At 38.0% G+C, this 23,833-nt stretch overlaps 1 protein-coding gene across 2 annotated transcripts in view; it reads right to left on the bottom strand.

Moving 5' to 3' along the window:
* LOC121377740 (phosphatidylinositol 4-kinase beta-like) overlaps nt 1-22,515 on the bottom strand; it is a 50,050-nt gene extending 27,535 nt beyond the window's left edge. The window contains exons 1-3 of one of the 2 annotated variants that reach the window (XM_041505824.1): nt 22,387-22,515; nt 16,550-16,627; nt 2,702-4,249 (exon numbers count right to left, since the gene is read on the bottom strand). In XM_041505824.1, the coding sequence (XP_041361758.1) occupies nt 2,702-3,632 (931 nt within the window). In that variant the 5' untranslated portion in view covers nt 3,633-4,249; nt 16,550-16,627; nt 22,387-22,515. The remainder of the gene's footprint in view (nt 1-2,701; nt 4,250-16,549; nt 16,628-22,386) is intronic. The other variant, XM_041505823.1, reaches the window with a different exon arrangement.
* Between the last annotated feature and the right edge of the window lie 1,318 nt (nt 22,516-23,833).

Raw genomic sequence — 23,833 nt, 5'->3', positions numbered from 1 at the left:
AAACCAATCTAAGATAAACTACATAGGAAGGAAACGTTTTAGTTAACAATGCACTCAACACATTTTATTTATGGTTATATGGCGTCAGACATATGGTTAAGGACCACACAGATATTGAGAGAGAAAACTAGCTGTTGCCACTTCATGGGCTACTCTTTCTGATTAGCAGCAAGGGATCTTTTATATGCACCATCCTACAGACAGGGTAGTACATACCACGTAGCCTTTGCTGTACCAGTGGTGCACTGACTGGAACAAGAAATAGCCCAATGGGCCCACCGACAGGGATCGATCTCGGACCGATTGTGCATCAAGCAAGCGCTTTACCACTGGGTTACATCCCGTCCCCAAGACAAACTACATAGATACATGTACACACAACTATTTAAAAATCTGAAGAAATTAAATGTCAAAATCTCGAGTTTTAAATATTTAGCTATCAACTCTCCTACTGTTGATAATTTTTAAACATGGTCAAATCTAAAGTATGCTAAGAGGGCTGGGACATAGCCCAGTGGTAGAGCACTCACTTGAAGCATGGTCGGTGGACCCACTGGGCCATTTGTCGGTCCAGCCAGTGCACCACTACTAGTATATCAAAGGCTATAGCCCAGTGGTAGACCACTCACTTGAAGCATGGTCGGTGGACCCACTGGGCCATTTGTCGTTCCAGCCAGTGCACCACGACTAGTATATCAAAGGCTATAGCCCAGTGGTAGAGCACTCACTTGAAGCATGGTCGGTGGACCCAATGGGCCATTTGTCATTCCAGCCAGTGCACCACGACTAGTATATCAAAGGCTATAGCCCAGTGGTAGAGCACTCACTTGAAGCATGGTCGGTGGACCCACTGGGCCATTTGTCGGTCCAGCCAGTGCACCACTACTAGTATATCAAAGGCTATAGCCCAGTGGTAGACCACTCACTTGAAGCATGGTCGGTGGACCCACTGGGCCATTTGTCGTTCCAGCCAGTGCACCACGACTAGTATATCAAAGGCTATAGCCCAGTGGTAGAGCACTCACTTGAAGCATGGTCGGTGGACCCACTGGGCCATTTGTCATTCCAGCCAGTGCACCACGACTAGTATATCAAAGGCTATAGCCCAGTGGTAGAGCACTCACTTGAAGCATGGTCGGTGGACCCACTGGGCCATTTGTCGTTCCAGCCAGTGCACCACTACTAGTATATCAAAGGCTATAGCCCAGTGGTAGAGCACTCACTTGAAACATGGTCGGTGGACCCACTGGGCCATTTGTCGTTCCAGCCAGTGCACCACGACTAGTATATCAAAGGCTATAGCCCAGTGGTAGAGCACTCACTTGAAGCATGGTCGGTGGACCCACTAGGCCATTTGTCGGTCCAGCCAGAGTACACGACTAGTATATCAAAGGCTATAGCCCAGTGGTAGAGCACTCACTTGAAGCATGGTCGGTGGACCCACTGGGCCATTTGTCGTTCCAGCCAGTGCACCATGACTAGTATATCAAAGGCTATAGCCCAGTGGTAGAGCACTCACTTGAAGCATGGTCGGTGGACCCACTGGGCCATTTGTCGGTCCAGCCAGTGCACACGACTAGTATATCAAAGGCTATAGCCCAGTGGTAGAGCACTCACTTGAAGCATGGTCGGTGGACCCAATGGGCCATTTGTCATTCCAGCCAGTGCACCACGACTAGTATATCAAAGGCTATAGCCCAGTGGTAGAGCACTCGCTGGAAGCATGGTCGGTGGACCCACTGGGCCATTTGTCGTTCCAGCCAGTGCACCACGACTAGTATATCAAAGGCTATAGCCCAGTGGTAGAGCACTCACTTGAAGCATGGTCGGTGGACCCACTGGGCCATTTGTCGTTCCAGCCAGTGCACCACGACTAGTATATCAAAGGCTATAGCCCAGTGGTAGAGCACTCACTTGAAGCATGGTCGGTGGACCCACTGGGCCATTTGTCGTTCCAGCCAGTGCACCACGACTAGTATATCAAAGGCTATAGCCCAGTGGTAGAGCACTCGCTTGAAGCATGGTCGGTGGACCCACTGGGCCATTTGTCGTTCCAGCCAGTGCACCACGACTAGTATATCAAAGGCTATAGCCCAGTGGTAGAGCACTCGCTTGAAGCATGGTCGGTGGACCCACTGGGCCATTTGTCGTTCCAGCCAGTGCACCACGACTAGTATATCAAAGGCCGTGCTATGTGCCATCTTGTCTGTAGGATGGTGCATATAAAAGATCCCTTGCTACTATTAGTAATAATGGTAAAATGCACATGGCGGGTTTGCTCTCTAAGACATGTCAAAATTACTGATTGTTTTACATTCAATAGCAGATGTGCTCTAGTGGTGTCGTTAAACTTTAAATTATACAATTTGCAAAATCAACAGACAGAAATTCAGAACTTTCTGAAACTAAATAGAAAGCAGATTGCACATTTTGAGTGAATTTTGCTACCTCCCCCACCCCCATCAATCTTGAGTCTTATATACACGTGTGTACCTTGTATTTGAATAAACCACACCTGAATAATGTATCGTGGTGGGGTTTTTTAATCAGATATTGTCTTGAACACAGTACCGTTTTTGTCTTAAGCTACTGTCACATGGTAACTTCCTGGTAATGATTATTCTTGACTTTTTCCTATGTCTGCATCATGTGCCATTAAACTGTATATAAATAAGAAAAATACAAAGAAACACATGCTTACCTAAGTACGTCTGAACACCAGGTTCCTTCGAATTGAACAAATATGAAATAGCTATGGACATGTCAAACATTTTTGATTCAAACAACCTCAGTAGCCAGGACTGCGTCGTCTGCGATTTGCGCTTCGTACCCGGCATTAATGGCGGCTTCTCTTTTAAATTCTTACTGTTCCTTCCTGTCCTACAAACAGTAATCATCCGGCTGATGTTTGACAGCCTCAGCAACTTTCCAGAATTATCCACTTCTTTTTCCTCAACAAAACTTATTCCCATTCTATCGACGATTTCTTCCGACATATCACAGAGAGACTCCACATTCGAATCATCATAGTCTTCAACAAAGGAAACCGACCGTTCGATTCCGCGATCTTTGCCGTCGTTAGAACACGATTCATCTTGATTCGATGATGACAACAAATCATTATCACCGACCTGCAGCAGAGAATCACAGTCTCCAGAAAGACTAGAGTCTTGTGCTTCAAGCACCTCCGAACCATCAGTTGGCAGCAATACATCATCATCACCAGGTGGCAGCACTATATCATCACCGTCGTTGTCTTTGACAATGGGAGAAGCAATATCGTTTTCATGCTGTGCACCCATGGACCCTTCACCCAACGAAGTCGGGTGAGTTGCATCATCTTTCTCGTCACTGTTACCATGGCTACCATTGACGACTTGTGCGAACCCTGACATGGACTCTGCCGACATCGGCCCCAGTACGCACGCTGACCTCAGCGGCTGCGTGGTAACCTCCATCGTCTTGGTTACGATCGGACAGCCGAATCCTTTGTGAATGACTTTCGACTGGTGATCTGAATCTAGATGCAGATCTTCCAGACAAATGTTGTGATCGTAGTTTCCATTCACCTCGAATTTAGCTTTGGGATGAATGGCCATCTGATGAACTTGTGTGTGCATCTCATCTTCCATTATTGTTACTCAAGATATGGGTGATTCTATATGAAATACATCAACAGTGCCACCTCTGTCACCCTTCCCATGAACAATGTCTTCTCCAACACTTCCCATGAACAAGTCCTCTCTGTCAAGCTCTTTCTATGAACAAATCCTCTCTGTCATGCTCTTTCTATGAATAATGTTCTCTCTAGTCCCATTTTATCATAAATATATTATAAATAATGTCGCCACTCATTCCTTTTTTAAATAAATATCACACACACAAACTATGTCCTCTGTTAGTCCTTGATTCATAAATAATTAAATAACATCCTCTTGATCACATTCTTTCACAACACACAAACAATGTCATTTCCATAGCTTTTCTTACAAATGCAAAAACAATGTTCTTTCCATCATGTCCTTTCATGAACAATGTCTTTTCCGTCGCATTTCTCATCAATCCACAATGTTGCCACACTGAGGCCTGTAAACTTGACTTAGATACAGGTCAGACAAAACCAAGATACTTCTTATCCCATAACGTGCGTCTTCAACAGAATGTCGTCCAAATAAACCATGTTATAGTAAACACACTCAGTTCTTCACGACAACATAGATCTACTTCCATACTAGAGCCTGATGTGGACCTGAAACGTAAGAAAAAAAATGACAGGTATATTACTAAATGAAACGAACATCCTGAGAATACTGCTAAAGCAATACATCCCCCTCAACAGTAGGGTCTCCACGAGTACTTGAGGACTTGGGCACGGGCTGAGTGGGCCGAGTCTAGCAAGACTCGAGTTCGTTTACAGACCCGGGTACCCGTGCAAGGAAGAGCACTATCATTTAATTATATAATTTTTACTTCACTCTGCCATATGCTTGCCGCCGGTTACCGTATAGGGGTATAAGACATGGAGGGAAAACAAAAGTCTGATGTGTAACATGCTATAATACAATGGCATTATTTGGCATCCATGTTCAGCGCTGGAATTAAGATGCATTATGCTATTTAATTTTATTCCTTAGTCTCATTCCCGTCTAGTGTAAGTGTCGGGTACTCTGGTCCAGGTCAGGTTTGACCCTCGAGTACTCGAGTCCCAAAATTTCAGACTCGAAGCTCTACTCAACAGGTAAAACAAATTTGTGTATCTCCTAACAGCTAATTCATCTAAAAATGTGAGAAAATTGTGAAAATCAAACTTGATCCATAACTCTACACGATAAAGCTGTACACAAAATTCCAACTCAATATCTTGAGGCACTGTAAAAAAAAAATATTGTAAACTATATATGGAACAGACAGGCAGACAGACAGACAGACAGACAGATGGGCACTCGGACAGATCGATACAAAACCTAGTCCCTTACAGCTGGACTGGTAGGGAACTAAAAAAAAAACCTGCAAATGGAATATGTTTCTTTGTACACTTACCTTGTATATAAATATCCTATTCTCCCACTGCGTGATCATACATACATGTACATGTACAGGGTATACACTTCATATTGTTAAAAGGAATGTAAGATTTGTTTTATTATGACACCCCAGCACATGCATGCTGAAGGACCATTCTTAATTCACCCTGTAAAAAGCACACCCCCATTCAATTCAATTCCCTCCCACCTCAGTACAGGATATCTTGTATAAATACATGCCTTGGTACACTTGTAAGTTACTAAGTAGCGTCAACACTAGTGAATTACATGGTGCAGTACTTACTCGAATCTGAACTTTAACCTCCACCTAAATTTACAAACACTGTACACCTACTCCATTGTTCCTCACAGCTATCAGTCAGAAAGTCACCGATGTACATTATACAACTCAAATGTGTGTCATCACGGTGGTTTTAAAGGGGAGGATGGATGACAGCTTGGAAGCCAACTAGAACCTACAAACATTATCTTTGCAATGCTGCTCCATACTCATACAATAGATACAGCACATACAGTATTCAATAACAAAATATCAGTCATCGCAGTAGTTACAAATTTAATGGGTTAACCCAGCAGTGACATACATGTACGTCCCACACCACCACTAGAGCACATTGGTGTATTAATCATCAGGTACATGTATACATGTTGTATGTACATGCATGGATGTCAAATATTTGGTCAGAATCACACATACATGTGTTTGTGTCTGTGTGTGTGTGTGTGTGTGTGTGTGTGTGTATGTGTGTGTGTATGTGTGTGTGTGTGTGTGTGTGTGTGTGTGTGTGTGTGTGTGTATGTGTGTGTGTGTGTGTATGTGTGTGTGTGTATGTGTGTGTATGTGTGTGTGTGTGTGTGTATGTGTGTGTGTGTGTGTGTGTGTGTGTGTGTGTGTATGTGTGTGTGTGTGTGTGTGTGTGTGTGTGTGTGTGTGTGTGTGTATGTGTGTGTGTGTGTGTGTGTGTGTGTGTGTGTGTGTGTGTGTGTGTGTGTGTGTGTGTGTGTGTGTGTGTGTGTGTGTGTGTGTGTGTGTGTGTGTGTGTGTGTGTGTGTGTGTGTGTTAGTAAGCAGTGGAAATCCAAGCTACATTTTTCTAGTAGTAGCAAAGGACATTTTATATGCACGTTCCCATAGACAGGACAGCACATACTACACCCGTTGATATACAAGTCGAGGTGGACTGGTTGAGAGGGGAAAACTCAACAGAAGAATGGATCCACGCAGAGAATTCAATATTTTAACCCAAACTCCTAAGGAGAGTACTCTACTGAGTTAGATATTGCGCCACCACCACCACCAACACCCCCCCCCCCCCACCACCACCACCACCACCACTCCATAACCCTTTTAGCAACAGAGTGCTATCATGGTCCCTGTTATCCCTTCTCATTCTTCGTACCAGTATTCCAGCTGGTACATCTTAACACAAATTGCATGTATATCATCACGGACGGATTTCAGGACGGGGTACCAGAACTACCCCACTAATGTAAAACAACCTAGATTTTAGGAGGGGAGAACCAATGGAGGATCGAAACAAACCTTTCTTTAACTCGATAGATTTGCACCTAGTGTGTATAATACTAAATACAGCATCAAAACAATGTTATCATCATCATGTTACTGTAAGTGGGAGATATAGCCAGTGTTGATAAACATTTACAGGGGTCACTGGGTCAGTATCCTGAGTCATCAATTATACAAACTGTAAAGGAAAGGAATGTTGGTTTGAAGCTGAAATCTTCAGAACTGGAATTGAAAGAAAGAAAATTTTTATTTAACGATGCATTCAACACATTTTATTTACGGTTATATGGCGTCAGACATATGGTTAAGGACCACACAGATTTTGAGAGGAAACCCGCTGTCTCCACTACATGGGCTACTCTTTCTGATTAGCACTATTTGCGCTTCCCACAGGCAGGATAGCACAAACCATGGCCTTTGTTGAATCAATTATGGATCACTGGTCGGTGCAAGTGGTTTACACCTACCCACTGAGCCTTGCGGAGCACTCACTCAGGGTTTGGAATCGGTATCTGGATTAAAAATCCCATGCCTCGACTGGGATCCGAACCCAGTACCTACCAGCATGTAGATCAATGGCCTAACCACGACGCCACCGAGGCCGGTAAGCTGGAATTGAAGTTTGGCTAAAGATGGTATCGTGAAAACTGGAATTGACGTTTGGTTAAAGATAGTACCATGAAAACTGGAACTGACATTTGGATAAAACTGAAATATTAACAACTGGAACTGAAGTTTGGTTAAAGTTGGTATTCTGAAAAATGGAACCAACATTTTTGGTTAAAGCTGAAATCATGAGAAATGGAACTGTAGTAATGTTTGGTTATAAAGCTGTGATCCTGAAAACTCGAATAGAGCAAAATAAAATTTGGTTAACGCAGAGGTCTTGATAACAACTTGAATTAAAGCAGTTAATTTATTTAAAGCTGAAATCTTAAGAACTGGAATTACGGTAAGAAAAGTAAAAATTGGTTAAAGATGAAATCTTGCCTGATCCTCCTAGAGGTATAGTGCACAACACAACAAAACAGACATGTAACAGTCCAAAGTTTGTTTGTCTAAGTCTGTAACTAACCCAATGCGTCCCTCCACTGTTATCTATTCAACTCTTTACACATTACTCACTATCCATGTGAGATTTAGTCAACCACACACCTATCCCTAGTTGACTTTACTGATAATTTAGTCTCTGCCAGGAAAGGCTCATGGTCACTCCATGGAACAATGTGTTCAATATCATGTTGCAATTTGCTAGACAAATTTCAGAGATTGCTAGACAATTTTCAAACGTTAAATATTAGTTGCGCTACTCAATTTTGAACTGATCGCCAATCAAATTTTTTTAAAACAAAATGTTCCCTGCACTCCCATGTACTCCCCTCCATACTCATCTAGAAAGTTCTAGGACAGTGGCAAAATTGATCACCTTACTGTAAAATATTTAATACATTTTATTTAAAACTTCATGTGACTGCTTGCCTGGCACCATTTCAAGACCGTGATCTTCAGCTCAACTTGATTTTACTCACAGCGAAGACTGGTTTCTACCCTGCAGTTCACAAAATATCTTATTATAAGTGAAGGAAGGAAGGAAATGTTTTATTTAACGACGCACTCAACACATTTTATTTACGGTTATATGGCGTCAGACATATGGTTAAGGACCACACAGATATTGAGAGAGGAAACCCGCTGTCGCCACTTCATGGGCTACTCTTTTCGATTAGCAGCAAGGGATCTTTTATATGCACCATCCCACAGACAGGATAGTACATACCACGGCCTTTGATATACCAGTTGTGGTGCACTGGCTGGAGCGAGAAATAGTCCAATGGGCCCACCGACGGGGATCGATCCCAGACTGACCGCGCATCAAGTGAGCGCTTTACCACTGGGCTATGTCTCGCCCCGTGATGTCACTGAACCAATAACAGGGATGATCTTTCAATGAGAAATCATGTGAATCCATTTACATTCCCATAATATTAAGCTTCAAAAAATAAAACAAGCACTTAATCTAAAATTCACAGTCCAATTAACATCTATTTCCAGGCAACAGCTATCAGGAAACAGCATCTTTATCTTCAGATAATAAATACATTGTTTACAGACATCAGCATTTGAATTAATTACCACGGCTAGCTCTGGCACTCGCTAAATTTGACAATTTGTGAATTTTGAAAGCAGTTGGCAAATGTTATTTTAATTTGGCAAAATAATTTCATGTAATAATTGACAATTTTTGTTAAATAACTGTCGATTTCTGCAATTTTGTTAATATCTAGACAATTTGGCAAAATATTCTCTCACCCAGATTACTATAGCAGTCTACAGAAGAAAAAGTTAAATAAATTAAAAAAAACAGCCACAAAACAGATTCCAACAAATTATTTCTATGATGTAAAAAGTTGTAGATCTATATCAAAACTGAATTTCGTAGAATTTGATGAAAAATTAGGCCTAAACAATACACATGTAGAACTTATATTCTGCCCCATTGTTCTGCCCAGTCTTAAGAGTTTGGATTATTTGACAGACACCAACATGCTGTTCACAAAACATCTAAGATCACTGTTTACTAAGTGAGTACATGTATTCATGTACACATGTATGTTACAGTGTATGTTCACATTCCTAACAGTAAACAGGATCACACTTGAGACCTATACATAACACATCCGTGTAGACTGACATTCAAAAGAAACTTTACAGACATAAAATTAGAAAAATCTAATAAATATTGTTGCTAATCAAAAATAACCAATTTAGAAAGCACCTTACAAACACCAGGCTCACTCTGTACATTGCCATATTACCCAATTGCTAATTTTTACACAAAATAGCTAAACATTTTAGACTTTGGCTAATAAAATATTCCTTAAATTAACCACATTTTAATGATTTTCAAGGAAATACTCTACATTTCTGAAAACTGGCTAAACTAAAAAGAATTCCACTGTGAGCCCTGCAAACACTTTGCATATTATATCACAAAGTACATTGTGAAGTTTAGATGCTGAACTTGATGATACTTTCAAATCCCATCATACCGTTTGTTGGTTTCTATAATACAGTTTCAAGCCATATAAGGTTTCTTTTGGATGTCAGTATATATTATTATGTTGCTTAACACAAGGGTCTACATATACCAGTGTAAACACACTAATTTTTAGTAATTACTTGGGAGTCGGTGGTTCACTTATTAACCATTGATGCAAACGCTAAATGGCAGACGAAGCCTGAAAATAAATTACCTGGGGAAATTTAAATGTCTGATCAACTACATGAAGTAAATTACCGTATATCTTCGCCTATAAGTCGAATTTTTTTCACCCAAAAATTATTTTATAACTTGGGGGGGTCGACTTATAAGAGGGTAAAAAAATTTCACCAAAAAATATTACTGTTTTGGGGATTATTTTACAAGTTTTATTGTTGAAGTATGCCATGTATTTATACTCAAATATGTTAATTTGACACATTTATTTTTTATAACCTATTTTTTTTGGCATTAGAACGGTTTTGGTTATGCGAAAAGGCGTACGATCTCACTCACTTGCCAAGACAACAGTCCACTTAGTTAAATTAACAGTCATAACTAATAGTAAAAATGTAAACAATACTAACTACCTGTTGCCTGAATTTATTTTGAAATCTGGTCACTGGCATTAATGGTTGTTCAAACAATGTTTTGGCGGTGATTAACTTCATGAATATTACTAAGCTTTCCCTTAAAATAGACTGATCTCTGCAGTTCACTTATCTGGAGCAATAGGGACACACATCATTTGGTACAAAAACCAGTGTACTTTCCAGAGTTATCCTCCTTACATGTATTAATATGGCGGCAAAACGTGATACTTTCAGTTTTATCGTAGTGATCTGTTGTCAGCGTTTATAAATAAAGTTGTTGTCTGTGCACAAAACCATCTGTACAGTACTATACAGTAACAGTCAAACAGCTTTCACTCTCTTCTAAGGGAATATTTCGTTTTGATGCTATGTAATAATGATAGTTTGATTGGAATAGTCTGATCATATTGCGATGTACAAAACGTGAAAACCGAAGTTTGTAAAATAATTTTCTTTTGTTCAAATATTATTGTTCTCATGTGCTGAAAATAAGAAATATTTCAATATTTATAAGTAGTTTTTCATGGGTCGACTTATAAACGGGTCAATAAAAAAATACGTTTTCAGGGCTTGAAATTAGGGACTCGACTTATAGCCGAGATCGACTTACAGGCGAAGATATACGGTACCAATCGAGAACAAATAGCTGAAGCCACTGACATTTTAGTTTCCGAGTCCATACACTGTACATCAGCGAACTCTTTGTTTCAAATCGCCACAATATTAACACCAGCGTGCAGCTTTGTGTATGCAACTTTCAGGAATTGTTACATAGAGGATTCGTCACGAGTATTTTTTAATATGGAAAATATGAACCGAGTCTATGTTAATCGGTATTTGTTGAGGCTCTGCCGAAACAAATACCGATTAACTAGACGAGGTTGACATTTTACATATTAAAAAACACGAGTAGCGAATTCTATTTATCCTATAACACTTCTAAAATAACATTTTAATTACATTTTTAGTAAATCACACTACTAAAGTCGCAGCCATCGGTAATATGACGTCATCACGATTAGCACAAATTAGTTTGACGTCACGCATTTTAAACAAACCTTTGAAAATGTTACGCTCATGTACACTGGTCTTGTTGGATTGTAAGCAAATGACCCATCCACAGCAATACATTACCTAGAGACCTTGCAAATTTGCATACCATTATTAACCTTGTTAATAAAGTAAATTATCATGTGGGTTTATGACATGGATATCATGGGCAAGTTATAGGATAAATAATTTTAAAACATTAAAGGCACAGACCCTAGTTTCAGCCCATGAAAATGCACACAAAGTTTAGTTAATCTACAAACAAGTAACACATTTGATTTGGATAAAGTTACAATTGAGTGAAACATGAGTTTGTGAAATACCCTCTAAAAATAGACTAAAATTCGACTCCATAACTGTTACTTCTCAGATGCACATGCGTTTTTAAAAATATGAGAAATGCATTTTGTGATATTAAAAACACCAGGATGACCAAAAACACTTCGAATGTACTGAAATCGTTAATCTTACCAATAAAATATAAGGAAAATATTATTTCAGTTATCGAAAACGGCTCTAATAGTAAAAAATATTCCTTAGTGTTTAAAAACTAGGGTATGTCCCTTTAAATTATACAAGCTGTACTTGCATGTAGTTGTCAATCAATGTTCAGCTGTAATCAGTGTAATGTAGCAACTGTTATCAATTAACATTTTGAAAACACTATTCCCTGTAACACACCTAGTCTTTTCTTTTACAGGCTGTGAATTTAGTAAGATTACATGCTTCCATGCATGAAGCTTAAAATTATGAGATAGAATCCCAAGATATCTATGTATATTACATAATTCTGGCAGCATCCTAACAAGAAATTCTCAAATTCAATGCCTGTTTCATACAAGATGTATTTGGAGTTAATTATGTACAAACAACAGGATTACCAGAAACATACTGGAATTGCCAAAAGAAAAATTGTTTTATAAAGTTTACAAAGTAGATAATGTTTAAATGTAACACTAACAGAGCCAATAAAAGGCTTGTAATGGCCAAACTATTTTCCATTGAATGCCCTATAAACACAAAAACGGAAATAAGTGACCCCAAATTCATATAATCCTGAAATCAGCCCAGTACCCAAGTGGACATGAAAAATGATGATATATGGATAGACATAAGAAAAATGCCTCATGTTTGGCCATTTTAATAAAATACAGTTAATAACAAGAAATATGTGTAACTAACCAGAAAAAATTAAACAAAATTGTATAAAACTGAAATATGGAAATGTAGTAAACTCTTTTATCGTATAATAATTAATATCTTAATTTTTTAGTGCAATCAAAGTATGTGATATTTTTAAGACAACTTAGATGCAATCAAAGTATGTGATATTTTTAAGGCAAATTAGATGCAAATTAATTGAGATCACGGCACTAGGTTATTGACATTTAAGCAAACGTACTTGTGTGACACTCCATAATTGACGTATGCATTGACAGTCATCGAATAAAAACATTTCAACTGCAATTTGACACTGAAAGCTGTCCAGCGTTCAGAAAACAAAAAAATGTTAAGCCCTAGTTTGTTTTGATGTAAGGACATCCAAAATGACATCATTCAAGTTTGACGTCATTTCCATTCCAAAAAACACCACGCCACATATTCTTACATCATTTGAATATCTAGTAATGGTGGACTGGAATTAAAGTTGCGTGTACAGTTTACAAAAACATGTTGTATTAAGCTTGAGATTATATGATAAAGAGATTATTACCCTCGTGTATTTCGGTATCGTCAATATCACATATTGGGAATAAAAATAATGTCTTATGCTCGCATAATACAATTTTTATTCCTAATATATGATACTGACGATACCGAAAAACACTCTGGTAATAACCTCTCTATATATAACGTAACAAAATTGTATAATACTGAAATAGGAATATATATATGTAAACTTGTAGCTAATACTAATAACAACAATGAAATAATTGATATATCTCTAGAGAACACACAGGACTGTAACTAATGTAACTAATACGACTGAAGTATATGTGGCCAGTGTCACACCTGCACAATAGATACAACATTGAAATAACTCATTAACACACCTGTCCCTGTAGATAATAGAGAAGAACTACCACTGAAATAACTGATCAGTCTCATTAACACACCTGTAACTACTAACACTGAAATAACTGACCAGTCTTGTTAACACACCTGTAATTACCAACACTGAAATAACTGACCAGTCTCATTAACAAACCTGTACCTGTAGCTAACAGAGAAGCAAAAACACTGAAATTACTGACCAGTCTCGTTAACACACCTGTACTGCAGATAATAGTCTAATAGAGAAGCAATGTGGACAACAGACGTACATCTTGGCAATGCACAATAGTAAATAGGTGATGCAGCATCTTACAGAGAGATGCCCACACTGCCAAGTGTTTGCACTGCACTGAACAAACAGATTACCCACATCAGATAACATTCCACATCACCTTGATAACACAGTACACAAACCTTAGCTGTAGGTTGCACAGCACCATTTACTTTTTCAATATATACATATGTTTACACACTGAGAGAAAGAAACTGGGGAACACTTGGCATTGTAGATAAAATTTCAGGTAAACAAACCTTAGCTATAGGTTGCAAATCACCATTTACTTTTGCAATATATACATGTGTACACACTGAGAAAGAAACTGGGGGACACTTGGCATTGTAGATAAAATTTCAGGTAAACAAACCTTAGCTATAGGTTGCAAATCACCATTTACTTTTGAATACATGTATCCTGAGAGAAGGAAGGAAATGGTTTATTTAACGACGCACTCAACACATTTTATTTACGATTATATGGCGTCGGACATACGGTTGAGGACCACACAGCTATTGAGAGAGAAAACCCACTGTCACCACTTCATGGGCTACTCTTTTCAATTAGCAGCAAGGGATCTTTTATATGAACCATCCCATAGAAATGATAGTACATACCATGGCCTTTGATGTACCAGTTGTGGTGCACTGGTTGGAGTGAGAAATAGCCCAATGGGCATATCCTGAGAGAAAGAAACAAGGGAACACAAAAATGTTTGTTTTGTTTAACACCACCACTGGAGCACACTGATTTATTAATCATCAGCTATTGGATGTCAAACATATGGTAATTCTGACATGTAGACATCCAAGGAAACCAGTTGTATTTGTTCTAATGCAACAAGGGATCTTTTATATGCACTTGTAATGTCTGTACAAAGTGCAAAGATGTAATGTGGGACTCAGTGTCAGTAGACTAGTACTAGTGTGAGATATAATAAAGTTAACTTCCTGACACTATCGATGAGTTTTGGTTGCAGTCACTCTTTCCTGTTAATGTTGACGTGATCCCATATTTCTTTCTTCTTTTTTTTTTATCCCCACCACCGTTTAGCTTTTTCTCTCCTTTGTATTCTGTCTTATTTGTTGCCAATCTGTTAGCTCGATCGTCCTCTATCTTTCAACTTCTTTTGCTGTCTACTTCCACATCCCAGTCCTTGTCTCTCCAACTGCAACATGTGCTTTAATTTCCCTTATTTCTTTCCATCAGTATAAATCAGGGCTGCAGAAATTACTCGCCCACTCGCCATATGCGAGTAAAAATTCTGATGGACGAGTTAAAAAATGCAACTACCAGCCCAACAGCCTACCTGTCTTTTTGATTTGGTTTGCTACGTGATGTTGATCACTTACCAAATGTTCTTAATAATGTTTTGTCAATATATCTCTCTATATATAAGTTGAAATGAAGACACTGTATATTATAATATTGTTATTAAATAATATATTGTTTTATAGACTGGTGGACTAATAGAAATTCTGGCGGGCTAATAAAGTTTAGTTGGTTTTGGTCCGGCAGGCTAGTTAAATATTTTCCATTTCTGCACCCCTGTAAATGATGTGGGACTGACTGTCAATCACGTGGGATTGAATGCCAGTAGCACAGTTAACTTCCTGACACTATATCGATGAGAGTTCTGGTTGCAGTCTCTCTTTCCTGTTAGTGTTGGTGAAGTATATATTTCAAGCCTCGTCCCAGGTTGAAATTTTCACCACCTCGGATGTACTTTTTCTATCCCATATCGCTGCATATGATGGAGTCTCATAATACACAGAGTAAGAACTAAAGTTTCCCTGACATACTCCATAATGCATTCCTACAGGGGTGGAACTAGCTCAGGTGGTAGACCGATCGCCTGAAGTGCTTCGTCATAGGAATAAGGAAGGAAGGAAATGTTTTATTTAACGATGCACTCAACACATTTTATTTACAGTTATATGGCGTCAAACATATGCTTAACGACCACACAGATAATGAGAGAGGAAACCTGCTGTCACCACTTCATGGACTACTCTTTTTGATTAGCAGCAAGGGATCTTTTATATGCACCATCCCACAGACAGAATAGTATATACCACAGCCTTTGTTACACCAGTTGTGAAGCACTGGCTGGAACGAGAAATAGCACAATGGGTCCACTGACAGGGATCGATCCTAGTCTAGACTGAATGCACATCAAGCGAACATGTTACAACTGGACTACGTCCCGTCCCGTCTCTCATAGGAATAAATCACCTCAGTGGATCCATACTGTGATTGGCTTTCTCCGTCCCAACCAGTGCCCCAAGACTGGTATATCAAAGGCTACTATGTTGTCCTGTCTTTGGGAAAGTGCATACAAAATATCCCTTGTTGCTAATGGAAACATGTAGCGGGTTTCTTCCAAGACTATGAAATTACCAAATGCGTGACATCAAATAGCCAGCAATTACAGGGCTAGCTCTGAGTGAGCAAAACAATTCGACAAATTGTCTATTAAACTTCAAAAATTGCAGAAATGTTCAGTTATTTTCTAAAATATGTCAATTATTACAAGAAATTATTTTGCCAAACTAAAATAAAATTCGCCAACTGCTTTCAAAATTCACAATTGGCGAATTTGGCGAGTGCCAGAGCTAGTCTTGAATTAATAAATAAATATCGATATAGTCAAAACAAACTTACTCCCACAGCTATGAAGATGTTTGCAAACTACAGTACTTACATACATGCTTAACAGCAATACACACATCACGATTAATAAAAGGAACCTGTTTTACCCACTCGATCATTTAGCACTGTGTTGGACATCAAAGTAATCACGCATGACACAAATCTGTCACCACACAGCCTGCGACGGGTCAAGCGGACCCCTTACATCATAGAAGTCAAGTTAATCACTCATGCACACAATTCTGCATTCGGAACAACATACTTCAAATAGATATCACATCAACCCATTAGATCTACATACAAGCATACTCACTTGTTCTTGAAACTGGTTGTTGTGGGTGGGTGTGGTGGAGGGGGTAGGCATGAGAAGAATTCAATTCAATGCAAGTATCTGTAAGAGGTTTTAAACAAAGTGATACATGTGTATACCGAAAAAGAGCAGCAAGAGATCTTTTATAATACCATTTCCCATATACAGGACATCACATACCATGGCCTTTGATGACATACCAGTCACTGGGCATTGATTGGGATGGAGAGAAAAAACTTAGTACATTCAAGGCAATTGATCCCAGGACCTATCATACATCAGGCTAAGCCCCTCTATGATTTAGACTGCACTGAAGTCAAGGTGATAAAATCTGTGCCCAAACATAATCTGTTCAACACCTGAATGCTGTTGCCAGTTTTAAAATCACCTGAATGCTGTTGCCAGTTTTAAAATCATCTGAATGCTGCTGCCTGTTTTAAAATCACCTGAATGCTGTTGCCAGTTTTAAAATCACCTGAATGCTGTTGCCACTCTTAAAATCACCTGAATGCTGTTGCCAGTTTTAAAATCACATGAATGCAGTTGCCAGTTTTAAAAATTTCCGAGATCTTGTCAAACAAATCTTTGTTTCTTTTGCTAATAACGAAACACAACAACTTTTATACTTGCCCATGCAATTTGCAAACAATTTCTTTCAAAGTATGGGCCAAACACATGTATATTCAGAACACAATATTTCAGCATTTGGATGGATATATATCTAGGAACGTTATAAATAAATAAACATTTATATATACATGTATATATTTACCGCTATCCTGAAATTATTGGCTATGGGTGTCAAACAAAGTATGGATATTTAGTAATTTACTGTCATTCTATCAGCCATTAAGATGTTAGTTTAAGACATTTCCACTTTGCCGAGATAAACTCAGCTGGATATCTGGGTTAGCTGACAAGCGGCGGTGTTAATAAGTCACCTTTTGAATTAATGATCAAACAGGTAAAGCAATTGCACGGTTCAGTTGTTGTGAGGTCAGCGTTACTACAGCCCAGATGCAGGAAAATAAGTCAGATCAGCAGGTTTGTGATAAAACGGGCAATCGCGGGATTAAATATTGAACACAGTTTTATTACCTGAATGTCCATCAATATCACCTAGCAGCATTTTATTGATTCTCCGAGTCTTTTTATAAAATCCACTAGCCATGGTATCACTGCTTTAAAATATTTACTAGCCACAATTAAAACTTCACTAGCCCAACTTACTTTAAGTCAATACAATTTTACTAAATAATAGTAATAATTAGATATGCAGGCATCGAAATAAGCATTTTGTCTGTTACCCATAGGTTACCACAACTATATGAAAGTTAGAAATGAATTCCTGTTACTACTACTTTTAACGCCCTTACATGTGTGCCAGATGATTATTGTAGTATACATGTATTTAGGATTCATTCTTTATCTTATCACTGTTCTCGCTGTGTGAAAATTAAAGGAGGGCGGCCGGTCGGCACCACACCTTTCAAAAAAACACACAAAACCCCCCACCAATAAACGAAAAAAAAGAAGAAAAAAAAAAAAGGGGGAGTGGGAGGGAGTAGTTTGGTTATCATATTGTTGTGTGTTGGTAGACTTTGAGAAAAGACATACTCCTTATTTTGCCTACAAAAAAGTGCAAAGGGGTTTATAAAAAAAACTTGTCTTTTAATTGAACCGAAGATGATATCGGTCTGACATTCACGGGCAGTTCCGGTTTTGCTGGACCGAACAAAGTTTTAATATTATTATTTTTAATAAAGATTTCAAGATATACGAAAAACAATAAAGATGTTTGTAAAGTGATCTCCTAATGTCAGATACATTTTTGTTATTTCCATCTTCATCGAATGAATCGATCGCTGTGATCAAATATTATCGCCAGCAGTTTCGTATTTGTAAAGGCGGGTGTATATATTATTTGGCACTCAAGATAAAATGATTTTAATGATAAACACTACCACTTCCGTTGTTTTTATAAGCGTTCATATCCCCTCAAAATGAAAAGTTTACAATATTTTATAAAGAACTGCTGAATAAACAGAATAACAGAAAGAAAAATTATCAGTTTCAACCAATTATATCTGCAACTAAGGACAAAATATCAAATGATAGTTAGTGGAAACAAAAGACAGAATGACCGTTCTGATCACGTGACAAATTTGGCACTAAATAAGAGGGGTTTTTTCAATCGGAGATTGCCGAATCCGTAAAAAATAAAATGTTTTCATTGCTTACATAAAATATAACTTTTATTGTGTCTATCAAACACACAAATGGATACAAATATTGGACAAAATAGAGGCTGTTAAAAATACTGTTAAATTACGTTACGGCAACTGTCGTAAATGTTTCGTCAATTGTTTTTTGTGTGGAAAAAAGTGCATTTGGAAATAGCGGAGATAGGTGCTGGAAAATAAAGAGGGGCGCTCAAAAATAAAGGAGGGCGCTCAAAAATAAAGGAGGGCGGGGAACATGAAAGGAGGGCGGCAAAATGGAATAGAGGTGCGGGGCGCCTCGCTTAAATGGAGCAGCGAGAACACTGTACATACATACATACATACATGTGTAAATGATAGGCCACTTTATGAACAAGCTCAGTCAGTTGAGTGCTCACATCACCGATTGGATTTTTTGTCGTTACAACCAGTGCACCACAACAGATCAAAGGCTGTGGTATGTGCTTTCCTGTCTGTGGAAAACTGCATATAAAATATCCCAGCTGTTGCATTTGGAAAAAATTTGCATTTTTCCTCTGATGACTATGTATCAGAATTACCAAATGTTTGACATCCAATAGACGATAATTCATTACTCAATGTCCTCTAGGTGTCGTTAAACAAAACAAACTTAAGTTAAATAGCAGAAATTATGATTGCATGCGCATTCAAAACAGCTGATCAGTGCATTTAACATTGTTTTTACTTTTGCAAGTGGACAATTGCTCCTACTAAATAATATAGTTGCCTTTCGAAAACGAGACATTATCCACGGCAACAAATATGTTGTAATACCCTAGTATATATAGAGAATAATACATGAATGGTCGTTAGACACCACTTCTCTCACGAGTTGTTTTAAAATGTATCTGAACAAGTGAAGGAGAGTTTGATAAGTTTTTAAACGAGTTGTGAGATAAATGTTATCTAACAGACACGAATGTATTATTCTATTTCTTACATATCCTCAAAAACCAGGTTTTAAAGCCGCACACCCTAGTTCCATCCAGCGAAAATAAATTATAATTTGGTTAATCTACAAACCTGTAACACACTTAGATCACGTTTTTATCAAATGGAGTGAAAAAGCAGGTTTATATCGATAAATACCATGGGAATCCCCGTGTCCCAATTGCTTGAAATAATTTTGAAAGTTTGTATTCTGATGTCACCGGTAGATGTCGCTCGAAGCACAACAATGCCTACGTCACAACAAATTTCACAGACTTGGGGTGCGTTCTTTTCACCTCTCCTGGACATGTTCCAACTGTTCTGTCCTGGTTGTATCCCCTCTCCAGATATCGTAGGACTTAGCAAAATTATTGGTTTTAAGGGTTTGTAACGTTTTGTATTGAGATACTTACTTGTCTGAACTTTATTGTTACTGAAAATGCTCACGAACTGTGAAGAAAAATCTCACAAATGAACAACAACAAATCGGATGTTTATTGCGCGAACCGTGCACGAGAAAACAAACCGAACCAAAATGATAACCGTCACGTGGTATACCAACGTCTGTGACATTGAAATGGAAATATCCCGTCTAAAAATAGATTAGACCTTGTCTGCTCAACGTTTTTTTCTCAAACGTGCGTCCGTTTTTCAGAAATACAAAAAATGCATTTTGTGGTATTACAAACACTAGGATTACCAGGATTACCAAAAAACACTTCAGGTGAATGGAAATGTATATTCTAAATAATAAACGGTAAGTAAAGTGCAATTTTATTTGTGAAAAAATGGGTTTAATAGCGAAAAACCACGCCGTAATGGTTAACAACTAGCCGTAACTAGGGTGTGTCCCTTTAAGCAAAATTTTAACATTTATCGACTAAAAGATATTTATAACCCTTTGCACTTGTACTAGTTGTAGCAGACTTATGCGTTACAGACATATGATTGCCAGGTTAACTATACATCACAGTGTAATCGATTTCCACTGTGCTGTTTTTTATTGGACATAATATGGCATTGGTGACCTGGTCATCACCATGAAACAGCCAGTAATATGTCTTGAAATTAACACACGTATGTCAGCGTTCATAATCATAGTATGTGTGTAAAAAGCCTGGTTTGCCACTGTATCCTTCCCATTCATGTACATTCTATGTTGTATATATCAGGGAACTTTTTTTTTTAATTTTGATTAGCAATATTTCCCGTCAAGGTATAATATCCGCTGTTCCCCCCCCCATATTATTTTTAGTTAGGGTTAGGATTTGGGGGGGGGGGGGGGGGGAGAGACCGGGCAGATATTTTTCCCTGTATTATTATGGGTGCTGACATCACAGATGAGCATTATTACAATTTACAGGTGTGGCCATCATTATTCATTTTAAAATGTTTGTCCAATGATAATCGGGGGACCAATGTTTCTCATTACATCTTAGCCGAATACTCTGACTGTAAGAGAGCTAGACGGACATTTGGACATAAACACGCTCTCATTACAGTCAGAGACCAACCTATGTCTTTTTTTGGCAATTCCTGACTACCAAACGGTAGGCAACGAGTCCCGCTCTAATACCACAACAATCCTATGTTTGACGTCAAATACCTTTACATCAATCATTTTCGAGTTAAGTGATACCAAAAAATCCACATATTAATCACTAATACACATACTACAGAAAGAAACCCGACAGCACCCACATTCAGCTACGCTTCGTGACACTCCGTCGCAACAATTACAAAGCTCGGCGATCTATTTCGATACTGGGTGATTCCGCCTTGTGCAGCAGTTACAGGGGTCGTCTCATAAGAGGAGGCAGTACGTAGCACATACTTTTGCCGTATCCTGTCGATAACACCCCAAATGTATCCTTCAAATTCAAAATGGAATCAATAATGTGTAATTGTTTTGGTTTAATGACATAATGAAATCCAAATTCATCCAAAACGGCATTAGCCAACTCTTCCATGTTGTAACTTCGCTTGATATGAGACGGCCCCTGTAACTGCTGCACAAGGCGGAATTGCCCAGTGCGCGATCACGTGGTCTACGTCTCGAAATAGATCGCAGAGCTTTGCAATTGTTGCGACGGAGTGTCATGAAGCGTAGCTGAATGTGGGTGCTGTCGGGTTTCTTTCTGTAGTAAGTGTATTAGTGATTAATATGTGGCTTTTTTTGTATCACTTAACTCGAAAATGATTGATGTAAAGGTATCTGACGTCAAACATAGGATTGTTGTGGTATTAGAGCGGGACTCGTTGCCTACCGTCTGGTAGTCAGGAATTGCCAAAAAAAGACATAGGTTAGTCTCTGACTGTAATGAGAGCTGTTTATGTCCAAATGTCCGTCTAGCTCTCTTACAGTCAGAGTACTCGGGTTAGGTACGGTACAGATCACCAGATAATAAGTAGTGGTTGGTACTCTAATTGAAACATATACATATACTACTTAATCCATAATATAAATATAGATCAATTATTACAACGTTAGTATTTTATAAAAATGTGGATGTCAAACGAGTGCTGCTTTAAACCAGATTAGCGCATCTGACAACTCCAAAAACTCGGAACAAGTTTGTCTGTAAATATTACAAGAATGCGTTTTATCCGCCCATCTCACATCACAATTAAACTTAGCTAGTGAAACAAACTCACAAAACATATTACCTGATTCTTTCGCAGCATCATCACATTGTCGGATACTGTTTTCCCATATAAAATCTTAAAACTGATAGAAATTCAATGACAAGAATGAAAGATAGTTCGCTTCCATCTTGAATCCCAAACCTCGTTTTCGAATTGACCTTGACCCTAAAAACTGATCTGCTACTGACAGTTCTCAGTAATGCTTACAAGGGTATTATACATCTTTAATTACCAAATTTCTCATTATATACAGTGGAGGATCCAGAAAATCAATTTAGGTTCCCAGTCACGTGAGGTGGAATGCCAAGGGAACTTTGGAGGAGGTTTGGAGGGGAATCGTAAACAAAAAGAGAAAATTACCCTAGATCCGCCTCTGATACATATATATTTGAAATATCTTTTTATTAGTTTTTTTTAATAATATATATATATATATATATATATATATATATATATATATATATATATATATATATATATATATATATATATATATATATATATATATCTATATATGATAAAAAAAAAACCCACAAGTGTACAGTATATATATGTATTTTAAAAAAACAATGTAAAGAAATAATTATCCTTTTACATGTTTCAGTCTTTACTTATCTTCAGAAAGGAACTAAATAACTGCTAAAATATATATATATATATATATATATATATATATATATATATATATATATATATATATATATATATATATATATTATTATATATATTTAAAAAAAATTAATAAAAAGATATTTAAAATTTTCATCTAATAAAAATATTTTATTGCACAATACGAGGCTTATCAACACTCACTTGTGTAGCAACCAACACTAGTTGTCTTTTAATAGCAGGTGTTTTGGGATGATTTTATAAAATGTAGTACAGGGTTTTTTAATGTTTGATTGGGGGCATGGCCCCACCCACCCCCCACCCCACCGGCTATGCCATTCTCAACACTAGTGAGTGAAGAGGTGGCACGTTGTTAGGAGGACCGTGGAGGGGCAGCCCCATTGACCCTTATCACACATTCTCTCTCTCTCTCTCTCTCTCTCTCTCTCTCTCTCTCTCTCTCTCTCTCTCTCTCTCTCTCTCTCTCTCTCTCTCTCTCTCTCTCTCTCTGTCTGTTTGTCTCCGTCCCATTAATCATTAATTCCAGTTCGGATTGACGTAAAAAGAAAAGGAATAAATGTTTTGGAAATTGTTTTTAATAAAAAAACAAACAAAAAACAACTATGTTAAAAAAAAAACTATATATCTAAATATATTTCGAACAGCAATATGTTATATGTCCATTGAAGGTACCTTCAAAAGCAGCCATACAGGATAGTGCTGTATCATTGGGGTCAATAGGCTAGGTATGAATATCATTGGGGTCAATAGGCTAGGTTTTCATTTTATGCAATTTAAAAAAAAAAAAAAATTAAATGTTAAAAATGTGATTGTTTGAATTTTGTATTTTCTCAATTAA

This window comes from Gigantopelta aegis, chromosome 7 (genome assembly GCF_016097555.1).
Source record: "Gigantopelta aegis isolate Gae_Host chromosome 7, Gae_host_genome, whole genome shotgun sequence".
Taxonomy (NCBI): Eukaryota; Metazoa; Mollusca; class Gastropoda; order Neomphalida; family Peltospiridae; genus Gigantopelta; species Gigantopelta aegis.
This window is presented reverse-complemented; position numbering and strand designations above follow the sequence as displayed.